This window comes from Cebus imitator, unplaced genomic scaffold (genome assembly GCF_001604975.1).
Source record: "Cebus imitator isolate Cc_AM_T3 unplaced genomic scaffold, Cebus_imitator-1.0 Scaffold281, whole genome shotgun sequence".
NCBI classification, from domain to species: Eukaryota; Metazoa; Chordata; class Mammalia; order Primates; family Cebidae; genus Cebus; species Cebus imitator.
In genome coordinates, this window is record NW_016107596.1 from 2,572,547 (window position 1) to 2,584,417 (window position 11,871).

Below are 11,871 nucleotides of genomic sequence, written 5' to 3' on the forward strand. Positions count from 1 at the left end.
AGCCTGGGTAACAAGAGCGAAACTCCGTCTCAAAAAAAAAAAAAGAACGGAGAAAGAAGTGGGGGCAGGGAAGGATAGCCAGCAGGCCAGTGATGTAAATGCCAGGCAGACCCCTGCCCCTCAGAGACACCCCTGCCAGGGCTTGAAATGCTGCCACTGGTGACTCAAACTTTTGTCTTCAAAACTGCAAGGGAGTAAAAAACTCATACTAGGGGGAACCATAACTTTTACCAGCAGACCCCTTAGAGTCTGGGAGACATGGTGAGACTGCAAGATAAGTGTCTGACAGACGGTGAGTGGGAAGGTGAGCTGTGGCCCTGAGAAAGGCAGAGAACCTGGCTGAGGTGTCACTCAGCAATCCCTGCTGGGGCCCAAAGAGCATTCTCCCTCCCAACTTCTGAGGAGAGGGCAGAGAGCCCAGAGCCCGCTGTGGGATGCGGATGGGCATGACCTCTGACATCTCCTGGGTCCTTCTTGCCCTGCCTCCTAGTTCAACGTGCCCTTTGATGTTGGAATCAAGCTGTCAGGGGTTCAGTACCAGCAGCACAGCCAGGCCTTGGGGAAGTTTCTTCAGGACATCCTCTGGGAAGAGGCCAAAGGTGAGTACTTCCTGGGCTGGGGTTTTCTCAGTTTCCTTGCAGCCCAACATGGGAGTTCACTCTGTTGGTGACGAGAATTTTCCCCAACCTCTGCCTCTCAAAAAGAACTTCTAATTTATCTTTCTCAAAGACCTGCAGGAGAATGGTTGGGCTAGTATTTGTGAGTGACTCAGAAGGGAGCTCATCATAGTCTTTGGGTTCAAAGAATGTTCTAAGAACTAATACATTAACTAGCTTTGGGGCCTCAGTTGAATCTCAGCTTCCTTAACCGTAAAGTGGAGCTATTTTATCTATTCTGAGAGTCTACAATTACTTGGTGTTATACCATTTTCATTGCGTGACTTTACTCCACTACCAAAACGAATTAGTGCCAAAATAGCACTTGGAATAGGCTCTACAGCCTGTTAAGCAGTTCCTTCCTGAGTTAAACAAAGGGTTTGCTTTGAATCCCCCCATCTTTAAAAAAAAAAAAAAAAAAAAAAAAAAAAAAAGCCCAACCTATTGAGATGGCAGAAATGCTTGCACATCTGCAAAGCACCGTCCTCACCAAGGCAGTGACCCCTCGCCCCTGGGAACAGCAGGGGTAGCATTCACCCTGCTGTGTGGACAAGGAAACCAAGACTCAGAGCTTTGAGGTCACTTGTCCAGGACACAACAGTCCATACTTGACTGCTGCCCCCAACTTCAAGGCCAGTGCTTCCCCACAACACCCCCATCACAACATCCCACCTCCAATGTCACCACCATGGAAAGAAAGCCCTCTGTGATGGCACTGGCAGGACGTGCACCCAGAATCCTGACTCAACCTCTTGCTTTCCAGAGGCCCCAGCTGACAAGTGATCACCCACAAGCCTCACTCACCTCTCTCTTCCTCCCAAACATAGAGGCGCTCATCTGGCTTTTCGCTCACTTCGGCAGCAACTCCCACAACTGTTGTATGAGCTCAGCAGGTGAATAAATGTTCAAACTGCATGCTGATGTTCCAAATGGGAATTTATTTCAAAGAGGAAAAGTTAACATTTTACTTAAAAAAAAAATCAAAATTTCAATTTAAAAAATTCTTAGTCAATGGTTGGTAGGAAAGGATAAAAGGACAAGAAGCGAGGCTAGTGTGCGTGCTTAGAAAACCCAATTACAAGAACTCACTCAAGCAGAAAAGCTACTGCATGCATCCATTGTGTGGAATTAATACTGGGTTTTTGTTTTTGTTTGTTTATGTGACAGAGTCTTGCTCTGTCTCCCAGGATGGAGTGCAGTGGTGTGATCTTGGCTCACTGCAACCTCCACCTCCCAGATTGAAGCAATTCTCCTGCTTCAGCCTCCTGAGCAGCTGAGACTAAAAGCTCGCACTGCCACACCAGCTTTTTTTTTTTTTTTTTTTTTTGTATTTTTAGTAAAGACAGTGTTTCACCATATTGGCCAGGGTGGTCTCAAACTCCTAACCTCCTGATCCACCCACCTTGGCCTCCCAAAGTGCTGGGATTACAGGTGTGAGCCACCGTGCCCAGCTAAGACTGGGTTTCTTAGAGGAGGAGGAGAGAAAAGAGGAGCAGGAGGAAAAGGGGAAGAGAAGGGAAAAGGGAGGAGAAGGAGGGAGAGAGGAGGAGGAGAGAGGGGGAAGAAAAGGAGGGAGGGGGAAGAGAAGGAGGGAGGGGAAAGAAGAGGAGAGAAAGGGGAAGAGAAGAGGAGGAGGGAGAGGAGAGAGAAGGGGGGACTAAGGGAAAAGGGGAAGAGAGGGAGAACAAAGACACGGTTCCTTTAAACATCAGGGCTTCCTGAGTGCAAGGCTGCATTGACAGCTTATTAACAACCAGCCAGGGCTATGTGGACAAAGAAACTTCAGGATGACATTATCGGAGCCAAAGTCCATTCAAGGTCGGAGAGGAATGCCAAGGAGTGAATTTGAAGTTAGACATAAGTGAGGTGCCCAACCACGACTCTTGGGCACTGCTAGACAATGTTGAAACAGTTGCATTCTCCTTCCTCCCCCTCCACTACTGAGAAGGCCTGGCAAAGCAGATGACTCACGTGTGCAAGGCTGGCTATCGCCATGGTTCCTTCACTGATACCAGGTGGGATCCTCAAACAGTCCCTCAACTCCAACCTACAGCAGAGATGAGCCTTGACTCTTATGTTCCACAACTTAATTCCAGTTACCACATCAGTCTTCCCAGGGGAAGGCCACTCGGTCATGCCCACCTTAGCCTAAAAGTGTGGACTGACTTGAGTGCGGGCGATGGGACACATCGCTAAGGGGAGGGAAAGGCAAAGTACAAGGTGGCCTCAAAGAGCAGCACTGCCCACTTGCCAAGTCAGCCATGTGAGAGCTTGTGGGGAACATGCAGTAGCCTTTCTGCAGAGACAGTTGGGTAATGTCCACACTCTGGAAAACGCCTACCACAGAGGGTGCGAGGAGCCAAGTAGCTCCTAAAGTAAAATTCTGGCCACCCTGCACTCAGGCACTAACCACTGATCAGGTGCCACAGTCACAGAAAAACTCAACTGCTCTTCCTCACAGAGGAGCTGTGGTCTGTGAAGACCACCTTCATCCCAGAACTTCTTAGAAATGCAGAATCTTGGACTGCACCCCAGCCCTAATCTATCAGGATCTGCATTTTTACAATATTTCCAGGCTACTTAGTAAATGACTGATAGGAAGTGGCTTAGAAGCCCTTTCTCAGGTGTCACAGCAGACTGCAGGCCCCCCACTCACCCCCCACCCCCAGAGAGCCATGCCCCTACCTCCCCAGGTACCTGGCACAAGTGGGTACAGAGATCAACACACTTGTCCAGCTCCGTCACTTAGTTGGGATATAACCTCGATTATCACTAACTACCCACAGCCCTCTTATCAACAGCTAGAGCAGAGGAGCAAAGGCCCAATATGGCCAAAGTGGTCAGGAGTTGGTTTCTTTTTGAGAAAGCACCCACCACTGCTTGGGCTTGGAGGAAGACAGGTACTGGGCGCTGGACAAATGCTGGTCACCTGATGCTTCCCCCACCAAAGACAAGAACTTACTTCTCTCTCAAAGGACTCACAAGCATTATTACCCACTTGCCTGGGTCAGTCGAAGAGAAACAGATAGGCACACCCACTGTGGACTAGGCACTCTCACCTGTGCCAGGCAACAAGGCGTAGTGCAAAGATCTGGACTTTGGTCTCAGACCTGAATTTGGATACCAGCTGTATGATGCAGAACTTCTCAGGCTGCTCACATGTAAAATGCCTACCTTGCTGGGTTACTGCCAAGACTGAACATGAGATCTCACATGAGCCATGCCTGGCACAGGGCCCAGCATGTAGCTAAGCATTCAATTACGACAGCAGCCAGCACTTACTGCCACACCCATGCTTTGTACCGGGCACCACGTTAAATGCTCATGCAGATTAACATAATTTCACTTCATTTTCACAGCAAGCCTACTTATGAGGGAGAAAACTAAAGCTCAGAGAAATTAAGTAACTCTCCCAAAGTCACACAGCAAGCACATGACCGACTCAAGGCCAGCGCCACAGGGCTCAAGTGCAGCTTTTTCAACCTGCTCCACAGCCTCTCAGCCAGTGCAGCCACTCTTGCTCTATGGCCTAGGATGAGAGAGGTTTCCATTTTCATTCATTTTCCTTCAGAATATATTGGGTGAACTGGTAGCGGGGTGAGGACAATTTCAAGTCAACAATGGGCAAAAATATAATTTTCAAAGAAAATGGTTAGAGGACACCCTTGAGAAAATGTATTGTTTCAAACATGTTCCTGTGTCAGCTCTCTTAAACCCACTCCTTCATGCATCATTTAATGATACCACAAGCTTAAGGGTCTCAGAAGGGGGGTGTATGCACCCCTAGGGTAAGCAAGTTATTTGCTAGAGAAAAAAAATTCTCCTTGTGAAAAAACTTTTACTTTGTGTATAATTAGCATAATAGCACATCTACTTAAATTCTTATGCACTTATAGGTGTGTATTAAGAAATTCTCTTAAGACAGTGCACAGAGAAGAGTTGACACACCTCCACTAAGCTACCCACCTTAATCTGAATCCACTTTCAAACATCACTGGCATTTAGGAGGCCGAGGTTGGTAGATCACCTAAGGTTAGTAGTTCGAGGCCAGCCTGGCCAACATGGCAAAACCCCATCTCTACTTAAAAAAAAAAAAATTAGCCAGGTGTGCTGGTGGCATCCTAGTTCCAGCTACTCAGGAGTTTGAGGCATGAGAATCACTTGAACCCAGGAGGCGGAGGTTGCAGTAAGCCGGGATCGGGCCACTGCATTCCAGCCTGGGCGACAAAGCAAGACTCAGTCTCAAAAATAGCCCCAAAACAAAAAAAAACTGTCACTGGCAAACGAGCATTTATTAATACAGTGATCCAGAGAGGGACTGGCTGGTCACTAATCACCGTCTTTGACGGAGTTTGCTTCTTCAATCACTATACATTCCGGTGGCCATTTGCCCTTATTTTACAAAACTGAATGAAGCAAAATAAAGGTGCTGAAAGCAAATGATGAGTATCAGTCCCAAACTTCCTACAGAAAGAAGGAAACACCAGAAAAGCCAAGGACAGACAGTCACAAGGACCATCACTGAGTGGACAAAGTCAACTGCACATTCAACTGTAAAGGAACTGAGACAAAGTTCAGGACTAGGCCAAAAATACATAATTAATTATTGTATCTAAAAGACAAGGTGGCAACAGAGACTTCAAAGGTGTTTAACATTCTTGGAAGGAAGAGCGCCTTCCTTTCTATGCCTAGGTTTACATTTTGGCCAGTGCACTTGTACTCAAGAATGCCTTAGTACAAAATAGGAGGCTGAGTGCAAGTAATGAAACAGAATTTCCTTCAGAGTTTACCCAGAGGCATCAGGAGTTCACAGTCCAACGCCCACCATCCAACTGATTCATCAACACCCCTAGGGACTACATTTTTCTTCTTCTTACAGCCTTGCATTGGAAACAAAAAAAGAAGAAAGTTTCTACATAGATTAAAAAGAAGCAGTGCATCTGAGTTCCCAGGCAGTAAAATGAGTTAACACTCTAATGCTGCAGAACTTTAAGATTTCTTTTGGTGGGGCGGGGGGGTTGGGGAGACAGAATCTTGCTCTGTCACCCAGGCTGGAGTGCAGTCGTACCATCTTGGCTCACTGCAACCTCCGCCCGCCATGTTCAAGCAATTATCCTGCTTAAGCCTCCCACGTAGCTGGGACTACAGGCATGTGCCACCACGCATGGCTAATTTTTATATTTTTAGTAGAGATGGGGTTTCACCACGTTGGCCAGCCTGGTCTCAAACTCCTGACCTCAAGTGATCTGCCCACCTTGCCCTCCTGAAGTGCTGGGATTATAGGAGTGAGCCACCATGCCCAGCCGAACTTTAAGAATTCTTATATGCAGTTTAATTTTAGAGAGCCACATGGATACTCAGAGTCTCCGGCTATCTGGATTCTTGGGTTACAAAGCTGGCCAACAACCAGACTAGCCCATTGCATCACTCAGGTAGGTTACACAAACACAGAGAGCCTGGGTTGGCTAGAGGATCCATCACTTTATTTTCAGAAAAAGATGGCCAAAGGGGAAAAAAATACAGAGGCATACCCGCGGTACAGTGAAAACAATCAGCCATCCAAAAAACTGAATCAAACACAATGCCAACCAGCTTTCACGCCCACACAGGCCAGGTTTCACTGTGCAACAGCACATAAATGATAATCTAAATCCTAGAGAGAAAAGTAGATAGCACCTTGTGCTTTTCCTTGGCAGGTGGACGACACAGGCTCAAAGACTTCCTTGTCATCATCGCTTTTCCTCCTCTAACACAGGGCTAGCTGGTTTCAACCGTAGGCAGTATTGACTTCAGAACTTGTTGTAGAGGAGATGGTTGTGCTGCAGTTCACTTGGTGACAATAAAGCACTTTGATATATTTAGCAGTCCCCCAAATCTTCCAAGTAGGATACCAAGGTCTCCCCTGACTTCCTACATGGGCAAATCTGTAGCACAGACAACGTAACAGCACAACTAATCCATGAAGACAGACAGCGAATCAAGGCCAAGTTCCAGACCAGTTACTTGTGTACCAGGGGCAAGATGGAAATACCAGACATGAAATATTAAATCCATTCCATTTTAGCTCACAAGGCTCAAATGCACCTTCCAAAAACACCTAGAGGAATTTAGGATTCCATAAGTGATGTGTTTTACAATTTAAGCTTCCAAGAACATAGACAAGGGACTCTAGGTGACCTATCTACCTCACTGAAGAAGATCAGGGTGAAGGATCCTTTGAAACAAAGCACAATCTCCTCTCACTTAACCCTGGACCATTAGAACCTCTAGGGCCTATAACGAATATACCTTTACAAGGCACCAGCAGGCTGCAGAGCAAAGCTCAGAACTTGAGGTGACTCAGTTGTTCAAAAGGTGAAGGAGAGGCTCTCACTTCTAAAACACAGAAAGACAGGACAAAGAAAGCCAAAGACAAGGGGACACCCAGGAGAAGGAGAGGGACTGGTACATTTGTGGACACCAGGACTGCTTATTGTGGACAGACCATATAAGACGGCTAAGCTGCCCAGCAGAGCTTTCAAGAATTACTTTGATTCACCTCTCAACCTGGGCAGGGCACACAAGGGACTGTTATGCAAGATGAAATAAGGATTGTTTTTGGTCAAATGTTCCAGAGAAGGGGGCAAAAGTGAAGCAAAAGGAGGCTGGGAACCTCTGACACAAAAGACTAGCAGGTAGTTTCTGCTGCAAACTGAACCTTATCAGCTCAACACACCCATACACCAGCCCTGAAGGCATCAGTGAGTAGGAAGTACCTCCTCTGGGTTCCTCTTCCCCAAGAAGCCCTCTTCCTGGAGTCCCCCAGTCTGTCCTGGATCTCCATCATGAACAATGAGCGCTCCTCTGCACATCTCCATATCGATGGCAGTGGAACCAATGAGACCAGAGATGAAGTCCTTCTACCTGTGCCATCGCTGGAGTTGACACCAGAACAGTGACAGCCAAACTGAAGAGTTATCCAGGGAAGGAAGGAGGAGGACTTCACTGGTTGCAAGAAAATAAACCTCTGAGCTAGGTCTCCAATTAATTTCCCCCAAAAGGTTTCCCACTTGGGAGTCTGTTTTTAGAACTGAGAACCAGGAACTGAGTTACACACCCACATGTGCTTAGACGCGTAGGCAGGTAACTTTATTCACAAACTGCTCAAAAACACAGGCTGCAGAGAACAGGATTTGGACTGGCAAACTCTCTGTACCCTCCTATCACACTCTTTCTTCTTTGCTGCCTACCCTGGAGCATTTTGGCTGGGAAGCAAAACACCAATGCTATTACAGGCAGTCCCCATACCCCTCATTCCACACCCACCCCACCCCACCCACCACCCAGAAGCTGACGCCTTATAACCCACTTTGAGGAAAATATCCTGTCCTGGTTTTCTGTGTTCCAATCAGCTCTCCAAACACATCCTCAACCTGGGACACAGACTTCAAGCCAGCCTGCGTTCTGTCAGGCTGCTGGTTGCCCTGCAGGGTAGAAAAGAAAAGGAGAAAACAAATAAGGTTAATGCTCACACTATGTTTATACTCTTAACATTAACAAAATGCAGCAAAAGACTGGTTTGGTCTGGTTTTTAAAAAACATAGAATGCGAGCTTTATGACCTTTTCTGGCAGACTCCCGATGACTGTACCATCTCTGCTTAGAGACTGTAGAGGCGACTGGTGTTCTCACGCAAGGCAGCCAAGGTGCGGGAGAGTGGCTGATCTTTGACCCTGGCAATCTCTCGGACCGTATGCAAGGCCAGGCCCGGGTGGGCATACTGACAAAGGCTTTTGGGAACCTGGAAGACATCAAGCAGTCATAACATCATTGTGCTGTCTGTGCACAGTCATAATCTAGAACTCCCTCCCTGTCCCTTCCCCAGCAAGGACCTCTTTGGGGCTGCCCTGTAGAGACCCCTTTACCTGCAGGTGCAGGGAGAGTCCTAGTCAGGGGGCTCTGGGTGAGCAGGGTCCCACGCTTCCTTGGACTACCCTCTACAGGGTAGGGCTTTGCACTGCCTGGAAGAGAGTGGTTACCCTTCAGCTTCTCAGCCCCCTAGACTTTTGGTTCTGCAAAGCAACAGCAAGGAGGCATCTATACAGTCCAGAATGGGACCAGGAAGTCACTGGGGCTCTGGCCCTGACAGCCTTGTAAGGGTGACCACCTGCCTCCCCAACCTCTCCCTCCAGTGCCTCACCTACCTGGCGAGGAAGGAAGTAGGGAGCATCCGTTTCCACGATGATTCTCTCCAGGGGGATCTGCCTCAAGGCTTCCCGGGCCTCCCAGGCGGAGGAGTATGTCAGCACTGCCGTGAAGCCCACAGACATGTTGGGAAAGTACTGCAGCAGGGGCTCGATGACCGGGTAGCTACCGGTGAAGCAATGCCTGGGGACAGAACTCCACATCAGGGCTGGCTCACAGTCCCCTCTGCAGTAGCCCCCAGCTCCCCCTAGACCCATCACCCCTTTTCAATGATTCCCAGAAATGGAAAGATTGCATCCAAGGGAAGGACTCCACAGTAAGCACAAAGGGCCAGCTCCAACATAGGAAGCCCCGAGATGGCACTTGGTGAGTGATGCTCAGAGATCACCACACACCACACACACTGCAGAGGGCTCTGCAGTCACCTGAAATGACCACTACAGAGAACACACTGGGATAAGAAATGCTTCTAGGGCCGCGCACGGTGGCTCACGCCTATAATCCCAGCACTTTGTGAGGCCAAGGCGGGTGGATCACAAGGTCCTAAGTTCAAGACCAGCCTGACCAAAATGGTAAAACCCCGTCTCTACTAAAAATACAAGAATTAGCTGGGCACGGTGGCAGGCACCTGTAATCCCAGCTACTCGGAGGCTGAGGCAGGAGAATCACTTGACCCCAGGTGGCAGAGGTTGCAGTGAGCCAAGATCGTGCCACTACACTCCAGCCTGGGTGATAGAGACTCCATCTCAAAAAAATTAAAATTTTAATTTAAAAAAAAGGAAATGCTTCTAACACTAAAGAGGAGCAAAATCAAAAACTGTGGCCCCTATGATGACAACGACAACATATAAAAATTATGCCCGTGTAGTCAAATCAACTGAAAGGAAATGTAACAAAATATTGGGGAGTGGAACTACAGCTGAATTTTCTTCTCTTAATCTGATACAAGCTCATGTTCTTGGTGCCATATATATAGTCACCAATCTGGAAATCCAGGACCTCTTCCTGCAATACTACTCATTAGGTCACCTTAGCCCTGGCCTACCAGCCACCATTACATTTCCTTCCAAGTTAGCCCAAAATGAAGCAATGAAAAACCAACCGACCCAGAAAAGCCAACTGACTGCCTCATGATTGGTGTGTGTACTAGCTAGGGGTCGGAGGCTTCACTCACTCTGCTTAGGCACCCAAAAGCCCTGACATCCCCATCCCCCTTTTTCTGCCATCTGAGAAGACCCAGTTTCGGTGCCAGAGTCCTTGTTATTCAGCCAACCTCTCTCAACCATCTTTAAGGAGCCATCTGGGCATCACCTCCTGAGTCTTCTGGCTGGGCTATGATGTCAGGCCCCTGCTCTGGCTCCCGCAGCACCTATGACCACGCAGCCCTATATGCTATGTAGGCAGATGCCACCAGCCAACCTGTCTACTGACAGCACCTCCAGATGTCCCCAGAGGCAAGCCAATGCCCAGTACCTACACATAGAAGGAATTCAGAAGTCCAGAGAGTTTACCAAACTGAACTTAAGAACCCCTAGGTGCCATACTGATAAAACATGGCCTTGACTTTCATAATGCGGAGGAAAGGAGCTTTCAAATTCAAAACAGGAAAAAAAATGTCCTTTCAAGTACCCTAGGATGCCCTGTGTGCTAAGCCACCAGACCCCAGAGCAGCCTCTCCCAAGATCAGCAGTCCTCATTGCTGAGAACTGAGACTCCATTTCTGCCCATCCCCAGGAAGAGGGCACAAAAGGCCCCTTGGGCTCACTGGTGATTTGGGGTTATTAGTTGAAACCATATGAAGTTGCTGTTGTGAGCAAAAAAAAGAAAAAAGAAAAAAGGTCAAATATGAAAAATTTAATGTGGTTTAACCAAATAGTTAATTCTTTAGAAAAGATAATGTATAGGCTGGATGTGATGGCTCACACTTGTAATCCCAGCACTTTGGGAGGCCGAGGGGGTTGGATCACAAGGTCAGGAGTTCAAGACCAGCCTGGCCAACACGATGAAACCCCGTCTCTACTAAAAATACAAAAATTAGCCAGGCATCATGGCACGTGCCTGTAATCCCAGCTACTCGGGAGGCTGAGGCAGGAGAATTGCTTGAACCCAGGAGGCAGAGGTTGCAGTCAGCTAAAATCGTGCCACTACACTCCAGCCTGGGTGACAAGAGTGAGATTCTGTCTCGAAAAAAAGAAAAAGAAAAGATAGTGTATAATGACAGAATACGATCATTGTTCTCCTCATTGGCTTCTCATTTTTCCGACTGATGTCCCAGACAGAGGGAAGTTTTTCTTTCATTTGCCCGCTGAAGTTCCAGTCTTCTAACCTATGGATCTTGTAGTCAGGGGGCACAAACTTTTTCATGATGTCTAGCAGATCTTCATCAGCTTCTCGGCAATGGATCACCAAGGGCTTCTTTAGAGACACAGCCAGCTGTAGCTGTCTCTCAAATACCTAGGAGAGAACACAGCAACAACCCCTGCCAGTCAGCAGCATTTCACAAGTTCCATTACCTCTGGAACACCCAGTCCAGCAGGCACCCCAGTGTCTTCAATTCTTTTAACTATATAGTGTAATAATAATAGCTAACGATTATTGGGCACACTTCAGGTCTATCATAACCTGCAGTCCTCACAACTGCCCTGAGGCAGATGCTGCTGGCCTTGCAGCATGCAGTGAGGGCAAGTTAACTTGCAGCCACCAGAATCCAAACTTGAACCCTGGCAGTCCACACAGTAATCACTATATGATGCCGACCTGGGATGGCAGGGGCAGGGCAGGGATCAAGAACATAAAGTACAAAGTTATTATCTCTCACCTCACTCTCCCCACCTCTGCTCTCAAGAGATACCAACTTCCAGACCTCTCCCTATGCAGAGCTGTTGGGGATGGGCGGGGTGGGGGTGGTGTTTGTGTATATCTCCAGCAAGATGCCTGGCTGTTAGAAGGTGCTCAAATATTTGTTAAAAGAACAGATACTACTCTTATTTTCTACAAGTTACTTTTTGTTTTTCCTTTTTTTTTTTTTTTTT

At 47.7% G+C, this 11,871-nt stretch overlaps 2 protein-coding genes across 3 annotated transcripts in view; one reads left to right on the forward strand and one right to left on the reverse strand.

Moving 5' to 3' along the window:
• GHRL (ghrelin and obestatin prepropeptide) overlaps positions 1–1,571 on the forward strand; it is a 5,576-nt gene extending 4,005 nt beyond the window's left edge. The window contains exons 3-4 of the mRNA XM_017501496.2: positions 491–599; positions 1,420–1,571. Coding sequence (XP_017356985.1) covers positions 491–599; positions 1,420–1,439 — 129 coding nt within the window. The 3' untranslated portion in view covers positions 1,440–1,571. The remainder of the gene's footprint in view (positions 1–490; positions 600–1,419) is intronic.
• A 4,546-nt stretch (positions 1,572–6,117) lies between these two features.
• Positions 6,118–11,871, reverse strand: part of TATDN2 (TatD DNase domain containing 2) — a 42,150-nt gene continuing 36,396 nt past the window's right edge. Inside the window, exons 5-8 of one of the 2 annotated variants that reach the window (XM_017501489.2) lie at positions 11,166–11,293; positions 8,839–9,022; positions 8,257–8,435; positions 6,118–8,119 (exon numbers count right to left, since the gene is read on the reverse strand). In XM_017501489.2, coding sequence (XP_017356978.1) covers positions 8,295–8,435; positions 8,839–9,022; positions 11,166–11,293 — 453 coding nt within the window. In that variant the 3' untranslated portion in view covers positions 6,118–8,119; positions 8,257–8,294. Of the gene's footprint in view, positions 8,120–8,256; positions 8,436–8,559; positions 8,656–8,838; positions 9,023–11,165; positions 11,294–11,871 lie in introns of those variants that run through there. The other variant, XR_005195887.1, reaches the window with a different exon arrangement.